This window comes from Myxocyprinus asiaticus, chromosome 34, assembly GCF_019703515.2.
Source record: "Myxocyprinus asiaticus isolate MX2 ecotype Aquarium Trade chromosome 34, UBuf_Myxa_2, whole genome shotgun sequence".
Taxonomy (NCBI): Eukaryota; Metazoa; Chordata; class Actinopteri; order Cypriniformes; family Catostomidae; genus Myxocyprinus; species Myxocyprinus asiaticus.
Genome location: NC_059377.1, coordinates 15,938,990 through 15,962,671, shown reverse-complemented (window position 1 = coordinate 15,962,671; position 23,682 = coordinate 15,938,990). Strand labels below are relative to the sequence as shown.

General features: G+C 37.8%; 2 protein-coding genes across 8 annotated transcripts; both read right to left on the bottom strand.

Moving 5' to 3' along the window:
• Positions 1-3,113: 3,113 nt before the first annotated feature.
• LOC127425186 (sclerostin domain-containing protein 1-like) lies at positions 3,114-5,435 on the bottom strand. Its single transcript, XM_051670899.1, has 2 exons — positions 5,222-5,435; positions 3,114-4,357 (listed from the first exon to the last, which is right to left on the bottom strand). Exons 1-2 carry the CDS (start codon positions 5,418-5,420, stop codon positions 3,948-3,950), a joined length of 609 nt encoding a protein of 202 aa, XP_051526859.1. The 5' UTR covers positions 5,421-5,435; the 3' UTR covers positions 3,114-3,947.
• Positions 5,436-9,794: 4,359 nt separating this feature from the next.
• On the bottom strand, positions 9,795-21,030 carry LOC127425191 (ankyrin repeat and MYND domain-containing protein 2-like). Of its 7 annotated transcripts, none has more exons than XR_007894578.1 (7): positions 18,090-18,877; positions 17,891-17,973; positions 17,028-17,166; positions 15,280-15,389; positions 15,021-15,191; positions 11,890-12,020; positions 9,795-11,452 (listed from the first exon to the last, which is right to left on the bottom strand). XR_007894578.1 is itself a non-coding variant. In XM_051670905.1 (7 exons), exons 1-5 carry the CDS (start codon positions 20,959-20,961, stop codon positions 15,174-15,176), a joined length of 378 nt encoding a protein of 125 aa, XP_051526865.1. In that variant the 5' UTR covers positions 20,962-21,030; the 3' UTR covers positions 9,795-11,452; positions 11,890-12,020; positions 15,021-15,173. The 7 variants fall into 7 exon arrangements, 3 of the variants coding, with proteins under 3 accessions (XP_051526865.1, XP_051526866.1, XP_051526864.1); XR_007894577.1 differs by having other exon boundaries at positions 17,891-17,955; XR_007894576.1 differs by having other exon boundaries at positions 17,891-18,388; positions 18,561-18,877.
• Between the last annotated feature and the right edge of the window lie 2,652 nt (positions 21,031-23,682).

The following is a 23,682-nucleotide window of genomic DNA, read 5'->3' as shown; positions in this document are numbered from 1 at the left end:
TTGACAGAGTGAGTTAAACATTGCTTGCTTCAGGAATTAGCTGGGTCTAAGCTTGACTGTATAGTGTATGGTTATAAATGTATGGTTTAAACAATGGGAGTTTGTGGAGAACTGCCAATTGCTGTGAAATGATGCACAACAAAATAAACTACTGGGGGTGATGAAACCCTGTGAGGAAAAACAAATAAACAGTTTTTCAAAGTTCCAAGGAGTCAGTAATGGATTTTTTTACGTGAGCAAAACAAATTGCTTTATGTATGTAATTCCTGTACAACTAATGTAATTGCAAAAATAAATAGACTTTTACCAAGGATTAAACATTTAAATTTAATTAATTGCATGGCATGCTGATTAACTAATATAATTTATTCAAATAATTAAGGGCAAATATCAATATCTGCTGAGAAAGGCCCACAAATTAAGATTATTCAATATAAATAACACATAATAATTCAAATAATTATAAATGTACTATATATAATGAATATATTTAGATTAAAATATATTGCATTATTGTGGCGGACAAGTAAAGCATTGATTAAAACATACAAAAAGTGGCTTTATGTAACTCTATGTGGCACAAGCTAATAGGTTCATTGACTTGCTATCTGTTAGCCAAATGGCTCACTCACATGTGACATGTTAAGCCAATTGGCTTGCATGGTTTAAGCTGATTGGTCCTCTGACTTTTTATCAGGTAGCCAATCAACTTGTGTCTCTCTCTTTGTCTAACATTTAAATGGCTCAGTTTTGCAGATAAGCTGGTTTCTCTGCAACGCACTGCGAGAGATTTTTTCTCTGAAAATACTATTTGCTCAGGTAGTTTGCTGGGGCTTTCCTCTAACAGCTTGAATGGTAAGGTCTGCTTTTGGCACGTCTTAATAAGGTAAGCCTTAGCCAAATCTGGCTGGCACACATCACTATCTTAGGTCATTAGATTAAATAAATCCACACATAGCAAGTCTAAGTCACTAGTTAAATAATTTTTCGGAATTTCTTGGCTCAGGTACACATTATGAGTCAGGTCATTGGCCATTTAGGGCCACAGATAGAAATGTAGTTAATTAACGTATGCTATTTGGCATGTGGCCCACCTAAATAATATTCACTCGGTGCATATTGCTCTCTTTGGAGAAGCAGCAGTACATATGTCTTGCCGATAGATCAGCTTGGTTGGGGAATTGTGTTTGTGTTTATGTGTTATGCGTTTTGTGCAGCTTCCCTGCTTTGTTGGGGGATTGTTTGTTGTGTGTATTTGTGCAGCAGCATGTAATACATGATCAATGCAGCATGTCTTGTGTTTTGTGCAGCAGCAGCATGTCCACATGCTAACTCAGTATGTATGTGTATTTTCTAGCAAAGCAAGTCTCTGTAATTGCTCTGCAGCAGCAGCGTTAGCAGATTTAGTACGTTAAGACCAATATCCTATAATTTATATCCCATAACCACTAGGGCTGGGTGATATCTACAAAATATTTAATCGCTAATTGCCTTAAAAAATATCATGATATCTGATTATATCATCAACCCCCTGCCGAGAGTTGTTGAATATTTTTGCTTTACTGGTTTTGCTTTAAAAATTAAATGAATTAACATGTCTTGTGTTTTGTCTAATTGTGCAGCAGCATGTAACACATGCTTAACTTAGTATGTATGTGTATTTTCTAGCAGTAGTAAGCCTCTGTAGCAGCAGCAGCAGCAGTGTTAGCAGATCTAGTCCACCAAGACCAATATCCAATCAATATGTCATACCCACATTCATATGCTAAACCTTTCAGAGAGTTGTCATGACTGAACTCATGTTTCTTTAGTTTTTGTTAACTGTTTTCTTCAATATTTCATCAGCAGAACAATCTAAAACCCTTAAAACAACTGCACAACCCATTGAACAGGCAAAGTCTATCCCTCACAGTCCGTTGTCATTCCCATCAAAAGTTTGGATGGCGCTATTGTGAATAAGGTCCATGGGGGTATTTCAGGGTACATGAAGCAACGTGTCAGTTTCCTATGTGATTATGTTGTTGAAACAGTGTTTACAGTCAACCTACATATGGCAATAGTTGTTATATACAGTAGTTGTCTCAGCACAAAAAACTGGGTTAGGAGAGGGTATTTTAACATTAAAAAAATACATACTTATCAATACACCATATGCCCAATTGTTTGGGTTATGCTGATGATGCATTTAGTTCAAAATCTTGAGTAAACATTAGTAAAACATTTCCTGTTTTACCTGTGTTTGAAATACCATAGTATGTGGGAGTAGGCAGAGTTTTAGTGGAACTGAGCAACCCTCTCTTTAGGGAGTGTATTTGGTAATTGAGCTTATAAATAACAGCAGGTGGTCCTGTATCTCTAGCTCTCTGGAGGCAAATCTGTTGTCAGGTATAATTATAGAGACTGAGCTTGCTGTGACTAAAGCTCCTAGTTCTGAATGTATCTGTCAACACAACACAGACACTAGTAGACATCTTTTAAATGCTTCCTCCCTTTGACTCATGATTTTACCTACACCAGTTTGTCAGCGTTGTTTACACCCTTTTCATCAGACTGAACTCAAAACATTATAACAGAGAAGGACATTGAGACTCAACTTAAGACTTGTAAACAATTGACCTTGGACAGACTTGACTTTGACTCCCAGTCATTACAACAGGACAAGTGAAAAGTTGCAGTTGCTACTTTTTTGTATTTTTAATATCCTACAATATTTAGCAGTGCAATCTATGCAGTGTCACCTTCCTCTGGATTCGTAACATGAGGAATCTGTTTCATAACTTGGAAATATAACCTGAGGCAAAGCATCATGACTTTCAGAATGGCATAATGGAAGGATACGGGATACAATAGCATTGCTTTAACATGTTGCAGCCAAAAAGTCGCTGATGTGCCTGCATGTAAGGGTAGCCCTTCACAACAATGCTGCGTAGAGTTATGAACACATTCACTTCTTGAACTAATTCCTCATTTGTTACACAGTTACAGTCTATCCATGTAATTCTACAACCTTGCCTTCAGTTACTGTCGGTGGTCTCCACTTTATAAACACTGCCAAAATAATGATACAAACCAGTTTATGTAAACAACTTGATTTATTGTACTCTGTACATGAAAGTTGCAACTGTATACATGTGAACTTAAAATGTTCATAAACTAACTATTATATAAAAATATATAGATGTAATTCTTTAAAAGAAAACTAGTGAATATGAAATGCAAATATTCACAAACAGTGGCTCCAAAAAAGTATTTGGACACTTAACTATGATGTACGATGCTAGACATTTTCTCAGAACAAAATTTGTTTTAGCCGTTTTTGCAATTACTTTTAGCCAACTGATCCCAAGGTAATTTTAAGTGGATGTTTTCAGTCATTTCCCCTTCACACAGGTGCTCTAGCAGAGTAACTACTGTACATGTGTAGTTCATCACATTAACATTGGGCATAAAATAAATTATTTATAACCCAACAAACCTTGTTGTGCTTGTGCTATCTTTCTTTTAAATAAATTCCACTTGGTTTAATATTATGCTATCATTGCAAAAACATTGACACATTTTTAAGTTTGCCTTAAATGTCCAAATACTTTTGTAGCTGTAGTAATATTGGTTCAAATATTATATTGCTAATAAGATGAAAATGTAACTTTTTTCTATCACATGTAATTATTGCTTTTTATAATTTGGTTATTTGTCATAAATCATAAACAATTTTAGATTCACAAAGTGCACAGCACAACCAATTTTACACTCAGAAATACTCAAACACACATACATTTGCAGACATTCATGCACAGTCACACAAGAGTCCACATCTGAAATGCAGAAAAAAAAAACAGCTGTACATCTTTTCCCAATCCAAGTCAGTGTCATTGTGGTTCAAAGTCACTTTCCTTCAAGGAGCAGGGTTGTTTTGGTCAAGTCTGAATCAGAATAGTTCATATCTGTTAATTTTTTGGGTTAAGGTTTGCATTTTCATTTTTGCTCTTTTTCTTCTTGGGGTCCAGGAGAGAAATCTCTTTCGAAGGACTCTCAGATGCATGAGAGGAGTCGTTATGTTGGCGCGTGTATCTCTTGCATTTGCAGGATGTGACAGCAGTGATCTTGTAGGTACGTGTGCTGCCGTCTTGGCACTGGAGTTTAATGCGCTGGGTACGTGTGCGGTCTGTGACGCAGCGCCACTCCTGCACATCCCGTCTGCTCCAGTAATGACCTCCTCCGATCCAGTTGGGCAGCAGGTGGGTGGGGAGACATTCCCCAGCACAAACTAGCTCCTTCACGGGATTCAGGCTGGTGCATTGGCCATCTGATATGTATTTAGTGGATCTCAGTTCCCTGCAACCAACCTGGTGCTGTTCTGCAAAAGAAATGTCATGCTTTAAAAAAAACTGTGGATGGATAAGGAGTTATGTTAACATTTTACACAACAAGTGCACATTGCATATATTACATATCACTGTTCAGCCATGACGTCAATTTGTAGGTGAACCCAGAAGTCTAATTCACAATGGATTTCCTCTGGATTTTCCTGTGGGTTTTTATAATGGGGTTTTTGAGCTTATGAGTTAAATAAGGTCTGTGGTAAACATTACTTGATGATACATGGACGTTTTGTTCTACAACATAAATTAAACACAGTCATACCTCAAATGTGAATTTCGAAGCTGTATTGAATTATATACTTTTTTAAAAATGCACGGCGGCTACACGTTTGAGGTATGACTGTGTGTAATTTATGTTATAGAACAAAACGTCCACATATCGTCAAGTAATGTTTACCACAGACCTTATTTTACACCTAAGTTCAAAGCCCCCATTATAAAAACCCATAGGAAAATCCAGAGGAAACCCATGGCAGAATCTCATCTGGGTTTTTGGACTACAAGCTGAACAGCTCTATAGTGATGATGAACAATTCACAAAATAATAACACAATTAAGTACATTTGTTAGTTTATTAGTAAGCTTTTATATTAATTTAGTGCATTTATTAGGCATATATTTAGTGTAATTTCTTAGTAGTCTATTACTCAGTACTTACATATGTAATAACACATGAATAACACATGAACATGTATTAAAATGTGACTGGAGTCACAAAAATATTTAACTGCGTGTGTTTTTAAAACATTTACGCCATCATGGATTTTTATTATTAGTAACTGGACAGTACAAAAGCTCTATCATAAACATAACAGTGAACATGCCATTTAAATACGCACCGGTTGGGTCTCGGGTGTCCGCGCGTCTTCCCCCGTTGCGCGCTCGATTTAAAGAGGCATTATTCGGAGTCTCGTGGGATGCTGATGACACCATATGCCCACGAACCACTTCAGTGCCATCGTTTTTTAAAGCGTGACAGCTTTTCAGCAGAAAACAGAGCAGAAAGAGCATCTGGTATTCGCATGTGTTCAGGGGCATTGCAGGAGAGTTGGGTTTAGTGTCTCTTTGAAAATAATATGAAATATTACCTGTTACTCACACTTTTAACAGCAGCAGCGCGTGGAATGATGAGTGTGCTGGAAATGGGTGTGTCCTCCTCGCGCTTAGGTACGCCTACACGTTAGTCTGCACTTTATGTACATTTAAATACAATTTTAAACAATAATCTTAATATGAGGAAATCGTTGATGAAATATGACTCGATTAAATAATGTCATTTCTGCAATTTATAGACAATGATGACAATTATTATTATATTTTTATATAACATTTTATATAATTTATATTCATTTTGAATTATTATAAGGGCATCTATTAATTACATGTGAGTTAGTACTGCTACCACCACACAAAATGGAAAGAACACTACACACCAACATCCTCATAGAGAAAAAAAAAAAAGACTTGAATACCAATTTATTTCGATTTTACCACATGAGACACATTTTTGGTTATCTAACAAAAATGTTTTAGTATACTGCGATGTAAAATAATCAAAACGAGAATGAATCCTATTTGAAGCAATTCACATCAAACTGAAAATCAACATTTTGGCTTTTTTTTTTTTTTTTGCAAAAATTCTGGATATATTTTGTAATCAAATTATGTTGAATTAACATATTTTGCTGGTGGGTATATTTTAATCTTGAATTTAGTTATTGAAAAAAAAAAATATCCATATACTTATTACACTTCTCTGATGGTTTCCCAAGTACTTGGCCAAAGAGTAATTTATCTGCATTTTATATAGTAAAAAGTCATTTTTACAAATGCAAAGGATATTTCAACATATAATCATAGTATTATAATTTTGGTCTTGGAGCCATCCCCTTTTGTGTACCCCATAAGATAACATATTTCTGTTTATGGAATAAGTTTAAGCTTAACAGAGCAAACACTATACTGCAACACTTAATAAATAGACATTGCAATGAGGATGTTACACTCTTGAAAAGAGAGGTGTAAACGACTTTCAAAGCTGAATTATGAGATTTTAAGTACAGGTGAGTCTGATGCATTAAGGTTCATGAATTCAGTCTGTGCTGTAAAGTACGGCCATGCATGACAAAACCCATGAAATGGGATAGCCCTGGATTATTTTACCCCAAAATTATCCAAACAGGTGCCTCCGATGAGCTCACCAAATGAACGTGCATAACACAAATGACATGGAGGAAACACAAAAGCCCAATGCTCACTTTCTTCCACTGAAAATGTGTTGCTCCCCCAAAAAGTGTTCAGTTTCACACTCTCCTCGGGCATTTACGATTAATTCATTTCGCTTGTCCACAGGTACATTTTCCTTTGATTCAAAAAAAAAAAAAAAAAAACTCACCTTAATATTGTGCAGGACTTGCCTTACTGTGAAAGGCTTAAAAAAAAAAAAAAAAAAAGTGTTTCTAAAAGCTGTTAAAAAAAAAATCTCTTATTACCTAAAAAGCACTGTTAGTCATATTAGGAAGGGGGGTTGGTGGGGGGTTTATTGGGGATCACTGAATATGCAACCTCGGGGCTTGAAATGGGAATATCAAAGTAATTCGCTAATTTCTGCATCTGAATACCGGATATTTGAGATAGTCCTTTTATGCAACTGTAATGACTGTGACATGGTCATAGATGGAGACAGGAGAGGAATGAATCTCGGGGGAAACAGAGAGGTTACGGCACTGAGTTATGGGTATATTGACATGCGACGTGACAAGTGTGTGCTAAATAGATCCTCGTTTGGCCTACAGGGTTTGATAGTCCCCTGAGATGAGGGGATGTGGAGACAGGGAACAAAGCGCTCAGGAACAGACAGAAGCCTCTATAGAATCCTGAGCGAGTGCCTTAGGATGTGTGCAACAGGACCAAGTGTGGGAAAGTCCACAGAGGAGATCCCTGCTCTCAAAAAACTCACGGTACAGTTACAACACAGCCTGATTTTTAAATAGGAGATTCTACAAATATTTCTGAGCAAATGTTGATATACAAACCTAGTGATTATATTAATGATGATTGTGATGATGATGATGATGATGATGATGATGATGCATATTCATTTAAAATGTTTATACTTTTTCCCTTCATACAATGTCTGTCACCTGTTTGAACATTTGACCTTAATAGTGCCATCAAACGTTTTACCTGAAAGAGGCTTATGTCTGCCATGAACACTGAAATTCTGTTAAAATACCTGTAGATTTAAGCATGCATGATTTGACACATTTAAAGAAGTAAACATTAGACAGTCTACTGACAGTGTTTTGGAGTTCACACATGACCCTCAAAAGATGGACGCTGCCCTCTAGTGGCAATAATTAATCTCTTTATTCAGGGTTCCCAGCCTTTTTGACCATGAATTTCCAAGACTTTTCCATGATTTTTCCAGTTGTTTGTGATTTCTGGAAACCTTTTTTTATTTATTTTTTATTATTATTATTTATTTTTTATTTGACTGATTCACTAATGAATCATTCGGATCAATTAACTGAAAAGAACTTACTCTAAATAAGGATTCGCTCACAAATCAGACATCACCTATGGCTTGCGAGCAAGTTCTACAGTACAAAAGCTCTATCCAAAGTGCAAGACATGGTCTTATGCTGTTGTAACACATCCACCTCAAGGTTTGACGTGTTGTGCATTCTGAGATGCTAATCTGCTCACTACAGTTGTACAGAGTGGTTATCCGAGTTACCATAGCTTTTCTGTCAGCTTGAACCAGTCTGGCCATTCTCCGTTGACCTCTCTCATCAATAAGGTGTTTCTGTCCACAAAACTGCCGCTCACTGGATGTTTTTTTGTTTTTGGCACATTCTTAGTAAACTATAAAGACTGTTGTGTGTGAAAATCCCAGGAGAAATACAGAAATACTCAGATCAGCTCATCTGGCACCAGAAATCATGCCACACGATTAGCAGCCGTGATTAACCTAACAGGTGTTCCTAAAAAGTGCTCAATGAATGTATAAGACATTAATGATTATTTTAATGTAAGCATGATTACATTGCTTGATTAAAAGCTCGGAGGATCAGAGACTCCAGCCACCCGAGCCATGGGCTGTTCTCACTGCTACCATCAGGCAGGCGGTATCGCAGCATCAGGACCCGCACCAGCCGACTCCATGACAGCTTCTTCCCCCAAGCAATCAGACTTTTGAACTCTTGATCTCCCACAATCAAAATACATCAGCACTGCACTTTATTACTCTTATATCTCACACCGGACTGTCATAAATTATATTATTATTATATTATATTCTCTCTTAACAACACACTATCAACCGACAGCCTGAATGTCAATACAGTACAATACAACCTACTGTACATTCTATATATACTACATAAACTTTTTTTTATTGAATAATGTGTATCTATATTGTGTGTATTGTATACTGTACAGTGTATGTTATTATTTGTATATTGTGTTGTGTGTAATTATGTGTATATTAGACTTTATATTGTGTTGTGTTAATCTGATGTTATTGTAAATTGGTATATGTCTCATCGCTGTCACGACTGCTATATTGATCGGAACTGCACCCAAGAATTTCACACACCACTGCAATTGTGAATACGGCTGTGTGACAATAAAAGTGATTTGATTTGATTTGATTTGATTACAAAATAAATGAATACATTAATACAGCATTATATACTTGGTATTATAGGCCAGGCTTAAAATGCAACACTCAATTGTCTACACTATGTAACAGAGGGTCCCTGCTCTCAATCCACCAAAGGCATCCTTGGCCTGAAAAAGTTAAAGACCCCTGCTTTATTCAATAAATGTTCGATGTTTAGAAAGACAGAAGCTTTCAAAAGATTATGGACTAATCAAGATTCTGTTTTTTTTAAATAAAAATATCATAAATTATGCCATACGAATAATAAAATACAAAAAAGTAACTCAACACTAAATAGATCTAAAAACCAAAGAATTGGATAATAGAAAATATTCTCAAAGCTCTTCTCTCTGAGCAATATCCAAGAAGGACATCCTTCAATCAGCATGAAGTGCTTACTTGCACTCTACAGTGCATATCCTGTTGTCTGTGTGGCACTGAGAATGAGCTTAAGGTCTGACAATGTTGTACCATTAACAACGGCTGACAGTGTCATACAAAACACAGAGTACCAATCATACCCTGAGCCTGAACTGGATGCTCATAGACATTCACCTATCAATAGATCTTTATGTGCTTCAGTTCTGTTCAGCACACAGAGCCTCTTCAGATGTATCATGGTGATCATCAGAAGAATAGCATGGAAGTGCACACACTGAAAAGCCCATACGAAGAGCCAGCATTGAGTTTGCGGTCTCTTCTGCATCACTGACATTAGTTGGGAGGAAGCACAAAAGCACAAATAATTGAAAAGGAGCAGGAATATTTTATATAACAAGAGTCACATTGGAGATTACAGTAAAACTGTAAACAATATATTTCCATAATCAACATTAATATGCTTTCAAGAATAGGGTACAAATTAGGGCCTTCAGCCCCAGTAGGTCAAAAAGGGTTTTAAACAAGGGTTTTAAATGGTCAAAATCATGCAACCCTGTCACCAAAATTTGGAATATTTCTATAAACGTTGTTAGATATACAGTATGAAGAAAAGTATTAGTTTAATCAATTTGTCTTACAGTAACTTGGGTAACAGGGTTGAATGGTTGAGTTTAATGAATGTAGTCATGGAAAGTGCCAATATTTTATATTAAAGAAGTTGGTTTCATCATCAAGCAAGATTTCTTCTCACACCTTCAATGCCATGACCAGCTGAGTAGGTTTCAAAAAAAAAAAAAAAAAGTAATTCAATACAAATTACTAATTAATATAAAGGCCCATTCACACCAAGAACTATAACGATAACTATATTAGCATCCACACCAATGGGCCATAACATTCTGTTTATTCTAAGCACACCCTGCAGTTATGTTCACAGTCAAGAAAATGGATGTAGATGACCTGCTACTGCTCTATGTTTCGCAAAGAAACCAAAAGAAAAACAGGCGGATACAACTTCAAAGGAGACGCTGGATACGTGAGGTAATTTTATGCTACCAGTTTGCGTTAGCCTTTCATTATCTCACCTTTGTTAATACTGAAGAAGAATGCAGAGGAAATATTGCCGGTTCTTGGGCAGCAGTTTCCATTTAGTTTGTGTGTAATAAGTGGCGATGCGGTGCTGGAATGTGTTATTTTGAAGATGAGTGCACGTTGCGGCTCAAGCCCTTTAAAGTTGGATGGATTTTGATTGCCTGTCAATGTTTTTATAGTTCATTAGCTGGAAAAAAAAATCATTCTGAAAGTGATCCCAATGATTTCATTCCTCTGTGTCTTTATCATTATAGTTGTGGTGTGGACTATCATTATAGTTTTAGTTCTTGGTGTGAACTACACTAAAAGTGTGATCAGATTACTGATTACTTCATCAAAAAGGTAATCACATTACTAATTACTTTTATGTTACTTTCTAAAACACTTTTCACAGAAAAACTTTAGTTTTTCCACTCAACGAATTCAAAATAATGTATGTTTTCCTCAGTGTGTTTGGCTCGTTAGGGGTGCACACCCTTCAGCAGTCTTACAAAGAGATGTACATATTAATGTAATTCATGATATAAATGTATTATACATATACAGTATAATACTATTTTAGAAATATGTGTAACCCAAGTAATTAAAAGTAATTACCTTATTTGAAAGTCAGTAACTGTAATCTAATTACAAGAACTTGAAATGTACAGTAATGCGCTACAGTACTTTTTGTACTAAAAAGTAATTAGATAATCAAATTAATTACTTTGTAATTAGATAACACCTCATACTGGCCAGGACCAAAAGCACCATTATAAAAATCTCACTCCTTAGGGAATCTGCTAATGTCTTGAACTTTAACATTGGTAAAGAGTTCTCTCAGTTTGGGAGGGCTGTTGTGTCGAGCTTCTTTCTGTTGCACAAGGGCTCTGCACTGCCTCTTATGGGTGAACCAGTGGAGCCTCTGACACACTTGCCCACAGTAGATCACCTGCAAACAGATAGAAATGAGAAATTATGAGATTTAATTAGTTTAAATGAGATTTTCAGCAAGATGCAAAACTCTAACAAATCATATCGCCAAATGAGAGCTAACTTAAACATGAATTGTTTTAAACAGGGTTCCCGAAAACTCCCCCCATCTGTCCAGCCCCCAAACTCATGTCATTGGTTGAGCCCCTGTTGCTGTTTGGGATGCTCAAACAAACAAAGCAATGTTTTAAAACGGTTAAAGTACTGAATCTGCTACGTACCAACTCAATGTATGTTTAGAATTCATAGCAAAACAGTGATTCAGAACTGTGAAGAAGTAATCCCTGCATTTACAGTACGACATTTGGCTAGAACATGATCTGTAACTTATTATTAAATAAAATAAATGTTGATGATATCTCATGATAACTCCAGGAAAGAGGAAACACATGGTACCATTTTGCAGAAGGAGCACTTCTTGTCGGCACCCCTCTCTCCCCACATGTAGCACACTCCTCTGTGTCCATGAGCACCATCTGGCCCGTCAATGCCTGGGTCAGAACCGAGAAGGCTGTTGGGTCGTTCCCCTGGAAATGTGACAATGAGTGTGAAACATACAGTATGTTGCACTGAACCATTTGGATTTTCCCTGGTTGGCATCATTATGTAATATACATCCATGTAATAAACAAAAACATAATTTTTTTTTTAGAAAGAAACATTCATATCTTTGTAGGGTAATGATCAGTATATTAATGCAACACTTTTATGATTTGTATGGTCTGAAATTGGAAACAACAAGTACTGAAATGAGACATAAACAGATAATTTTCCCAAGAGTAACTCCTAAGTGCAACCTTTTCAAAAATCAGTAAGTCAAATAATATTATATCAATTATAAAAGAAAAAAATTATATATATATATATATATATATATATATATATATATATATATCTTTTAAGCACATTTATTTTTAATGGTACTTCACAGAGGCAATAGTGAGGGTATGGTGCAAATTAAGGGGGGTCTAGTGGGGGGTCCCCCTAAATGTAAGAGACCCCTTGGAAAGCTAATTTGCGCATTCTTGGGGGTTATCATTTGAAATCATACGATTATTTTTTTATTTGTTTTATTTTTGGGGGAATTTTCTCCCCTTTTCTACCCAATTTGGAATGACCAGTTCCCAATGTGCTCTAGGTCCTCGTGGTGGCGTAGTGACTCCGGGTGGTGGATGACGAATCTCAGTTGCCTCCACGTCTGAGGCCATCAATCCACGCATCTTATCACATGGCTTGTTGAGCGCATTACCGTGGAGACATAGCATGTGTGGAGGCTCACGCTATTCTCCACAGCATTCACGCACAACTCACCACACACCCCACCGAGAGCGAGAACCACATTATAGCGACCACAAGGAGGTTACCCCAACGTGACTCTACCCACCCTAGCAACCGGGCCAATTGGCTGCTTAGGAAGTCTGCCTGGAGTCACTCAGCACACCCTGGGTTTGATCTTGTGACTCCAGGTGTGGTAGTCAGCGTCTTTACTTGCTGAGCTACCCAGGCCCCCAAATCATACGATTAATTAAATACTTTAATGCAGTTATTTTTAACGCTGTAGTAATGCATATATTCAATTTTACCTCTAAATGTTCTTTTCTGTTTAGTGTGATTTTCTAGCAATATCAGAGCTGATCCTCCCTCTCTCTCAGTGTCTCTCTCACACGTGTGCATATGCGCAGGACGGGATGGGACATTTAACATGTCATTTGCACTCTCTGTATGATGAAATAATCATCGATTATCATCGGTGTGGTAGACCTTCTGTGGTCAACAGCTTTTCAACAGCTTAAAGTTTTTAGAAACTTGCCAATCAGACACTTGTGGATGCACAAGACAAACAATGTGTCCCAAAAATGATAAAAATTCAGTTTTTAATCAAAATATTTCAAATGTAAATGTGTATATCGTGTGAAAGTTTGCAAAGAGTATAGAGTTATAAGCATGAAACAGAAGAAAATATTAGTTTTAATGTTTTTTTTTTGTTTTGTTTGTTTTTTCATGATTAATGTGCAAGCATAAAGTAAGAGAACAAGATGACGGGGCTTTCCTGTCATCTTTCCATTGTTTAGTTTTTGTTTTACAAAACAGCATAAAATATTTTTCTACATAATTTTTCCATTTCCCCTGTAAGTTGTGCTTAATGTGAAATACATATATTTTTATATATTTTATCAAATCTATTTTTTTTTTTTATGTATGATTGCAATGTTTATTTAATATTTATGAATACATTTTGTTGCCTGTGTTTCAAAACTATGCTCATCAAGTGAAATGGGGTCTTCAAAAAGTAAAACATGTTTTGTATCTTATAAAGGAATACTAACAATCTCAGGTTTCGCAATCGCAGAGTTGCCTCACAATAAGGAAATTTACAGATACAATCTCAGATGAACTTCTCCTGGTACTGAGGGAAGCCGTCACCATCTGTTCCTTTCAGAAGGCTTGGAAAGGATAAAAAAATATATATACAGTATACTGTATATATATATATACTGTTGTGACTGCATTTGCAGGACCACATAAGAAGCCTAATGATGATGTAACCTCTTCAAGAGGGCATCTAATTTGTCATCACGTTCATGCAAGAATGCCAGACACTTCTGCAGCATGCAGCTGATTAAGTGCATCTTCATGGCCAGAACATCATTCATGTCCTGTTGTTTCACACACAGCAGATCCACGAGTAAAGGGTTCTCCTTCACCAGCATCACCATCTAAAAGCCGGAAAAAGGTCTCCCAAAATGGGAAGTGAATACAGCAGAGAGATACTAGCTTAACTCACAATGCAAGTTTTATGGAGGAAACAAGTTCTCACGTCGCATGATTCTGTTAACTTAACCCTGCTGTGTGTGGAGTCAGACACCTTACTCGTCAGAAATATGTGTAAAGGAGACATAGCGCACATAGATGCCATTCAAGATCTGCCACAAACCACGCATGCATGTCTTCCCTGTGGGACTAAATAGCAATTTACTCCCTGCTCCCACTAACACTCATCTTTTTTATGTATTTCAGTGTTAACAGTGATACAGTTTTTTTAAATTATGCAACAAAGATTGCTCATCAGGAATAAACAGTAGGGTAAAAAACTCTAAGACCTCTAGTAAAAATGCTTCTATTTTACACTTTTTCTCATTTAATACCTAATTTTTCATTGTAAATGATACTATAAGCATAATCCCAGATTTTCAGTGTGGTCTAAAACTTGCAAAGATGGTGCACTTTTGGTTTAAGAGATTTGCAGAACACTTTGAGTTCCAGTGCTGTATTCAAAGGGAGGCCATGTTACTGCTCTGTTCTGACATATAACAAGGATATATTTAGATGGAATAAAAGCAGGAGGGGTGTTGGTTAGTGCAAACCAATGCTTACCCCAGTCATGTGACCTTGTATGGTATTCTTATGGGTCAGTGTTATAAAACCATAGACCACTGTATTCCAGTAACATTGTTAGGGTTAGGGTGAGTTGTTCCACTGTAATCAGAGTTATAACACACTTGTCTGTTCACTTCGGAACATCCTACCTTGACAGGGTTAAGGTTAGTAGTCATGATGATTTTATGTAAATTTTATATAAAGGTCCTGCTAGTTTAGGGGGTAGTTGGGCTCTCTTTCTGATCCCTGGGGTCTGGTGTAGAACTCCATCCTTGCACAAGAGAAGAAATTGTTAATCACTGTCACACGGTCATGCTGACCTGCAAAGAGACGGAGAAAATTAGAGTTTAAGTGTTCATTTATTAGAAAAGGAAATGTGAGTATGTGTATTCAGTATGGATCTCTCACCCACAAAGGCCCATTCGTCCTACAGGGTTGACAAGGTCTGTCTCTGCCCCAGCATCTAATATCATCTCCATAATTTCCAGAGAATATTTGTGGAGAATATTTCAGATGAGCTGGAAAATGTTGTGAATGAACTTAGACTTTCACTTAAAGGAATAGCTCACCTAAAAATGAAAACCATCATGTTGTTCAAAAACTGAATGTCTTTCTTTCTTTTGTGCAACACAAAAGGAGTTATATAGGTGAATTTCCAAAATGCGCTTTTTCATAAAATGAATGCTGACCACGAGTGTTCCCATTCTTCTAAATATCTCCTTTTGCGTTCCTTTTGTTTAATTTATGGGTGAACTATGCCTTAAACACTTTAATTTAAGTGAAATGTAAAGTTTTGTTTTTGTTGTTGTTGTTGTTGTTTTTGTTGAACTGTACACTATGGATGCGCATCTAAGGTTCCATTGAGTGATGCTGCCATCAAAATGCAGCATATTCCGCGTTGATCTTTAGTGCCGTTTCCAGATTCTTAATCACCATCTTTTGTTATTTAACATCCTGAAACCCAAGCATGACAGCTGTGTGCATTTTCCATTTCCTCTTTTGATTTGTAACTAGTAGAACCTAATAAACATGAAAAAAATAACAATTTCTAGAGCAAATATTTTTCCTAAAAATGAATGGCAACATACAGTATGTGGATAGCAGGACTACACTGTGAAATGTAAATAATATTAAGCTATAGAAAGTCTGATATTTTTTTATCAAATTGTTTATTTTGTTTCCACAAGTGTTGGTTATTTATGTTTTTGAGACGTTACAGACATTACATCAGAAATAAGCATAATTAATTCTGATTCAAAGTAATGCTCAGCATCATCCAATCACTGCTAACCATGTTATATATATATATATATATATATATATATATATATATATATATATATATATATATATACATTATAAATTCTGAATCTATATACTGATTACCATTGTCCCATGTCTGCACAGTAAATATATGATTTCTAAGGAAAAAATGTGCTAAAATACACATTAGATTACATTGTGTTTAGAAGCGTGGCATTTCACGATAAATCCCTTACATTTTTAAAATGGCATATCGGGAGAAACTAGAGACTCTAATCTTTGGACTCAAAAGGTTTCAATGTAAAAACTAAATTAGTTTTCTCACTAGATGTAGTTTTGTTGCCGTTTCTCCCAAAGACAAACTCTGCTGTGGTGGGCGCCATGTTGTTTTGTCACATAACTCCGTGTGTTGAAATTATAACCATTTACTGACAGTACAGAGTCTCCAGAACTGAGATCAGTTGGTTTAAATGAATTTAAATTATGTGCTGCATATAGCGAAGCCAAAATACAACGTCCATGCATGTATGCATGGACGTTGCGCGGGGTCACGCAAGGTTAATGCCGGTTAATAAATATGATGATACGTGTAGCTGCAGCAGCTCTGGACATGTGACCCATGCTCAAATCTTATTGGTCCTTGTGTTTTCAAAAGAACTCTCAGAAGAAAAAAACTTTGGTTTGTTGTTGAAATCTTGTTTATGTTTGGTGTGAAAGGGCCTTAAAGCTTACAAACACATATGTTATTTCCTATTTGTGCTTATATTCTAGGGGAGTATGAGGGGTAAAAGGAAAGAAAATACATCATATTCATTCTTAAGTTACCTTCCTATTTAATAAAGGTTAGATAAATTGAAACTTTCTCACATCACAATTTGCATGAGTAAGGTTACCTGAGAGACCAGCAAACATGAATGCAGTATAACCGTATTCATGCTCACTGGAGCTGAAGTCAGCTCTGTGCTGCAGTAGCAGTCTGCACATTTCTGCTTTACTCTTCTTGGCAGCGTACATGAGAGGAGTCATGTCATGCTGAGAAGACAAGGAGAATGATTTTTAAAAATAGATTTTTCACCATTCTTTACAGCTGCATGATTTAGAAACAAATAACATCTGCCCTTGTTCAAATCTCTCACAAATTGTGAATATCCAGGAAATGTGTCTGCAGTATGGCAATTCTGACATAACACTGGCACTTGTTGAGAGTCACATGAGTTGGTCACAATTTTTGTTGTTCCTTGGCTGAAGTTTAAAGACTGTGTTGGTGGCACAGCAAACGTACAGCACATCTGATTTTGACAGGCTGGATACACTTCTCAACTGCTGATTCTAACCATTCTGGCCACAAAGGACCTCAAGCAGTCTGTAGGTTACGTCTAGTGCCAGGTCTCCATTATCACACCTCTTTAAGTACCACATCCGCCAATCAAGAGTCTCTGCCATGTGCCTGAATAACAATGTGGAACATATGCTGCCATGTAACCAGCCCACCAGCCATGGCATTTGTTTACATAAGAGTAAATCATCATGTAAACAATTCTATCATACTATTATTTAAGATCTGCTAAATTAGGGTTAATTAGAAGCATTATTATATGTTACGTAAGTATGGGTAATGTTTGGCCAGCCAGCCATAAGGGAGGAAAACACTGCCTGTTTTTGTTTTTATTCCAGCTTGGTGAATCCCAATGAGCCATAACTGGTGCTTAAATGGCTTGTAAATTACTGCAAAAATTTGTCATCTTTATGTTCTTACCTCATCCAAATAGTTAACTTGCACATTTGAATTGCTGAGCAGCTGAGATGCCTTGTGCACATCCTCTGTTGACAGAACACAATCTAGAGTTTAAAACCAAAATTTTAATTAGTTAATTAAAAGAGGATCAGGAGGAGCATGTTAATTTTAATCTGACAAATCACAGCCCATGGGTAGGAGTATATAAGCCGCTGCTTACCTACTTTCCGTTACAATTCTCCTGACAATTGGCCCTACCCTCAAGTCAGCAAGATGTCCAAACTAGAGCTCTTTCCTTCCGACGAGGAATTCTTCAAATCCCCCCCTCCATACTCCATCACAGCCATCTGATCCCAGCAAAGACATTCCTCCATCCAACGCCATCACCAATCCGGATGCTCCAAACTGAGGATGCAGAGCTTCTTACTCAGCAACCCGCACACTAAGACACAGGAATCAATCCTCTCCTCCGCCATCCAGATCATCCAGATCTTCACCTCCTGCTGCCCCCCATCTATACTGGACATTTCAAAATGGACAATGAACGGACTTCGTCACGCTTTAGCCGTTTCCAATATCCACTTTTTACTCAAGCTAAGTAAAATCCAACTGCATGACTTGTATGTCTCTTCCCAACCTGACTTTCCCTCTACCTCAGAAACCCCTGTAATTGTTAAAACCCAATCTATACCTTCTACCCATTCTTCTAGACGCACTGCTTCAGCTCACAAACACCCCGACTGCTCCCAACCCTCCGGTCTTCCAGGAACAGGCCACTTCTCCCTCACCAAACTGCCATCCCATAAAAGGTCTTCAGCTAGTGCGGTGTCCATGCTAGGCTAAAAGCCCAGCAAGCCATCTCTACTTTTTCTCCCATTCCAGCCCCCGCTTACTGTGCGCTCACCGAATCACCAACCTCAGAGGCCCCAAATCCCTCTCCTCTACCAGCCTTCCCCAGTCTTTCCCTCTGTCTTACCCCTGGGCTGCCAAAGCGGAATTGAGCGTGAGGCTGCCTCCGATAATGACAAACACTCCAGCCCAATGTTTACCCTTTCCAGCCCCTCCCACCTCACTCTATCCTGCCTTTGGAGCCGCCCCAGGTATGAATAAGCCTCCGCCTTCAGCACCGGCTCCACCACCACTCCTTTCTGATTGGCCTCAACCAGCCTGCCCTCCTACTTTCACCCTCCATACAGCTACGCCCTTAGCCATTCCCCCAAATACCATAACCCGGAGCCTCCGCAAGTGTCCAATAACTCCGGACCCAAATATTAACAGAAATTTAGAGCATCAGCTCTAGAGGCGGACTTGACTCCGATCCCGGTACCTCCCTGTTCGGAGCTGGATTTCCTATAGACCATCCCCTCAAACAACTTCTCACTGCATCACTTGACTCCATAATTTGAGCAGTTTCACCAAGAACTCTCCAAACCTACTGGACAGCCATAATTTGCAGTTCCCAAATTTCTCTCTACTATCCATTTCATCATTCATTTCATTCCTAAACCAATTCAAAGGCATTCAACCAGGTACCATAAAAAGCTATCTGTGCGGCATCCATTTTTTCCATAAATTAATAGTCGGCAGGTCTGCCCCAGCAATCAGTAACCCCCAAATTTCTTTGCTCATTAAAGGAATAAAAAAATCCCAACCCACACGCCCAGACACCAGAATGCCTCTAGCCATCGATATCTTAACAAAATGCCTAACCACCCTCCGCCTTGGTTACCATTCAGTAAAAACAGCCCACACGCTCCACACTATGTTTATCCAAGCCTTTTTCGGCTTTCTGCATTGCTCAGAAATCACTGTCAATACACAATTCAGTCCCAACATCCATCCCACCTTCTCAGACCTTCAAATCATAGACAACGAAACAACCAGATTTTTCATCAAACAAAGCAAAACAGATCAAGTTAAAAAGGGGCATTCAATTTACATTTTCAACCTGTCCACCCCCATCCAACCTTACCAATCTCTCGCATCATTTCTTGCTTACAGATATTCCCACATTAAGTTCCCCCTTGATCCGTTATTCACCGATGATAATAACCACGCAGCTTCAAGATTCTGGTTCCAAAAGCACCTTAAATCAGTCCTCCTCTAATCTGACATTCTGGCCAAATTATATTCAAGTCATTCATTCCGTATTGGCGCAGCAACCACAGCTGCCCAAAAAGGTTTATCAGAACAACAAATTCAATCTCTCGGTCGTTCGTCCTCAGACGCATATCACTTTCCACACCAGGAAAGCTCATAAATCACTAATCAGCTAATCCCCTTATCAGTACCACCTGTCTCTATCACTCATGTCACCACCTGCCACCGTCTCGCTACATCCTACATGCACACACGAGTATGTGTATGTATGTCTTTGCGTGGATGTGCTCTCGGATATGTACGTGCGTGTGTGCGCGTGCGTATTTTAGTATGCATATATGTATGTGTGTGCACATATATATATATATATTAAAACCAGGGTCCTCCCATTCGAATTGCAGTAAGAGCCCTCCCGTTCGAATGCGCCATTGAGCCCACCCAAGTTCACACGTATAGCGGGCTCCCCCTTTCGAAGAGCTGAGTGGGCTTTTCTATTCAGATGCAGAGTGGACCCACGTTCGGATGCATGCTGGGCTTACCCGTTCGAATGCGGCGAGCTAAACCACTCTCTCTTTAGAGCAGTCTACCATTCTAATCGCAGTGTGAGCCCTCCTTTTCGAACACAGCGCAAGCCAACTCTCCTTCTCACTTTCCCCGTTCAGATGTCAAAAGCCCATCCACTTCCATGCTTAGTGGAGGTCTCACATTCGAATCGCAGTGTAGCCCCTTTCAATCAAATGCCACGCGAGCTCATCCACATCCTCGTATCTCAGGCTCCCCCTTTCGAAGAGCTGAGTGGGCTTTTCTATTCAGATGCAGAGTGGACCCCCCCTTCGAATGCATGCTGGGCTTACCCGTTCAAATGCTGCAAGCTAAACCACTCTCTCTTTAGAGCAGTCTCCCATTCAAATCGAAGTGTGAGCCCTCCCTTTCGAATGCAGCGCGAGCCAACTCTCGTTCTTACCTTCCCCGTTTGAATGCCACAGGCCCATCCACTTCTATGATGAGTGGTGGTCTCCCGTTCTAATCGCAGTGTAGCCCCTCTCGACCAGCCATCGTTCAAGAACGCAGCTTCAAACAAATGCACAAGGCGCTCCCTATATATAGTTTTTTTTTTTTTTTTTTTTTGTGGGGGGGAGGGGAGGGACACATTTTCAGAAGTATCCTGTAAGCCAATCTACCATATAGAATTGTTGCTGGCTCGCTGTCCTAAATATTTCATGCCATTGTCATGGTACTGATCTTTCACTTTAATGCCTTTTTTGGGGGATAATCAGGACTCGAGTCGAGTTTCGAGCTTCAAGCCCTCTAGTGTACAGACAGCAAGCCAAAGTTGACCTCTTCTATACAAGATGAAATGGAGTTAATTAACAGAGGTTCGGGGGAGCATGTTAATTCTAATCTGACAAATCACAGCCCATTAGTAGGAGAACAGGTATTTAAGCCTCTGCTTACCTGCTTTTTGTGACAATTCTCCTGACATCCCTCCTTTACCCCATCTCCACCTGTTCTCCAGATTCATCATTTATCTAAAGCAGTGTTTCCCAACCTTTTTTCTGCCACGGCACACTTTTTATGACAAAAAAATTCTACGGCACACCACTATCCCACAATAGGCTAACCATCATCAATATTTTTCCTTTTCAAGAACTTGTCCATGTTTTCTGTCCGTCTTAGTAGCATGTTTACTTGTAATGTTTGAAATTCGGCTATGCAAAAAAAACAAAAAAAAAAACAAAAAAAAAACAAGTCACATAAGTAGGCTACGCTGTGTGAGGTCACAGGTGGCAAGAGTGCTAAATGGGTAATGAAAAAACAAAAAATTTGCTTCTTTTCTAATTTGTAGATTTGTTCTTGCAATGCCACAACAAATTAAAGGGATGCAAACTCATGAGGGGTGAAAAAGGTAAGACAATCACTGGTCCATGAACATTTTTTCTGGGGATATTTTTTTAAAAGAATAAGCTAAAAGCACCAATTCCAGCTATTTTAGTGATTCAAGTTTATTCAAGTTTACAACTGTGCAGAATTAGCTGCAAAATAAAGAGTATTTTGGTGAGGCTTGCTTCTGTTTCACAAATTTGTTCAATTTTAGTTAACTGATTAGTTCAGTGACCCCTTCTGGAAATGTCATTAGGTGGCGACAAATGAGCGTCTTATGTGCTGTGAGTGAGTCAGTGAATCATTCTGAGTCATTCATGACCGAAATCTACCAAGAGACTTTATAGTGTTTAAGCATTAAAAGAACAAAGCAGTTCTACAGTTTTCCTTCAGTCTGAGCATTATTTTTCATCCAAAAAGACAACAATAATAGTCTAATAATAGTGAGTTTCAATAACATCCTTCTCCTTTATTAAAACTTGCATGGCTACAAATCTTCTGACTTCAATATAAGAATTATAAACACAAAGCAGATCTACAGTATCATTTTCCTACAGTAGCCTATTTAAACTGCTGAGCATGGCTTTTATCAGAAAAGACCACAATAATAGACAAATAATAACAATTTTGAGTTTCAATAATGTTCTTTCTTTATTGTAAAGCGCATTTCACATGAGTTGAGTCGAGGCATCAACGCTCCGTTCAACGCCAGCGTCAAGCGCCGCATTGCCCTCCACATGACAAGAGTTACAGAAAGTGTCACAGAGGGGCAATAGTTTGCCATGTAAAAAGTGGGAGGTGTGCACAATAAACATTGAAAACGTATTTGGAAGAGAGTAAAAAAGCTTGCAGTTGCTTTGATAGCAGAAAGTAATAAAAGGACTCGTTTATGTTTAGGTCTAAGCGTTTTCTTGGTGAATTTAAATTAGTTCAATAACTGGGGTCTCTGATATTCGTAAACGATAAGGTAATATTTAATTAAAAGAAATTATGAGACATTCAATGTCTCTTCACAAATTTGGACAGTTTTTAAATATTTCTTGTTGCTTAGTACTCTCAAAGACATTATTGGTGAAGCAAAAACGTGTCTTTGGTGTAAAGTGGCGTCACTTCATAGACTTCAATGTATTCTGCAGCACTGATGCGAGTCATGTGAAAGACCCATAACACGTTTAAATATCAGTCACTTTTGCACATGAACCATTTCTCTTCACAATCACAAAAGTGACCGATTATGGTTTCAAAACGGCAAATTTCTCCGAAAGGTGAGGAGTTTGTATTCCTGAAATTATTATTATTATTATTATTATTATTATTATTATTATTATTATTATTTCATGCATTTATTTATTTTGTGGAATTTGATAATTTACCATAGCACACCTGGCAATCTTTCACGGCACACTAGAGTCTCGAGCTCCGAGCCCTTCAGTATACGGACCGCAAGCCAAAGACATTTACCTTTTCTATACATTAACATACGAACTACTGAAACTGAAAAGCTGCATTAGGCATCATGCACATCTCTCTTAATGATCTGCTAACCAAAATTATATACCCTGAGAAAGTCTCCATGTCCTGCTCTATTCTATATAACAGCACACTGTAATGTAAAATCCTGCATGCACAGAAGGGTATTTTCAAGCAAGTCTTGTTATCTACCGATCTATCTTTTTCATATTATGAGAGGATGTAGTAAAATACAGTTCCTTTAAAAAAAAAGTGCATTTCTGTGTTATGTGATCAATGCAGAGTATGTAAACAAACCATACATCATCATCTTTGTTATATCAAACTTTAATCTTTATCACTTCAAACAAGCAATTTACACA

What these genes read in the sequence shown, in the direction of transcription:
- LOC127425186 (XM_051670899.1), bottom strand. Translation starts at nt 5,420, where the DNA reads ATGCCCCTGAACACATGCGAATACCAGATGCTCTTTCTGCTCTGTTTT. An exon ending in GGACACCCGAGACCCAACCG is followed by an intron (nt 4,358 to 5,221) that starts GTGCGTATTTAA and finishes TTTCTTTTGCAG; the next exon opens with AACAGCACCAGGTTGGTTGC.
- LOC127425191 (XM_051670904.1), bottom strand. Translation starts at nt 13,197, where the DNA reads ATGTTAAATGTCCCATCCCGTCCTGCGCATATGCACACGTGTGAGAGA. An exon ending in ACAGAAAAGAACATTTAGAG is followed by an intron (nt 12,021 to 13,076) that starts GTAAAATTGAAT and finishes TCACATTTCCAG; the next exon opens with GGGAACGACCCAACAGCCTT. An exon ending in AGTGCTCCTTCTGCAAAATG is followed by an intron (nt 11,453 to 11,889) that starts GTACCATGTGTT and finishes ATCTGTTTGCAG; the next exon opens with GTGATCTACTGTGGGCAAGT.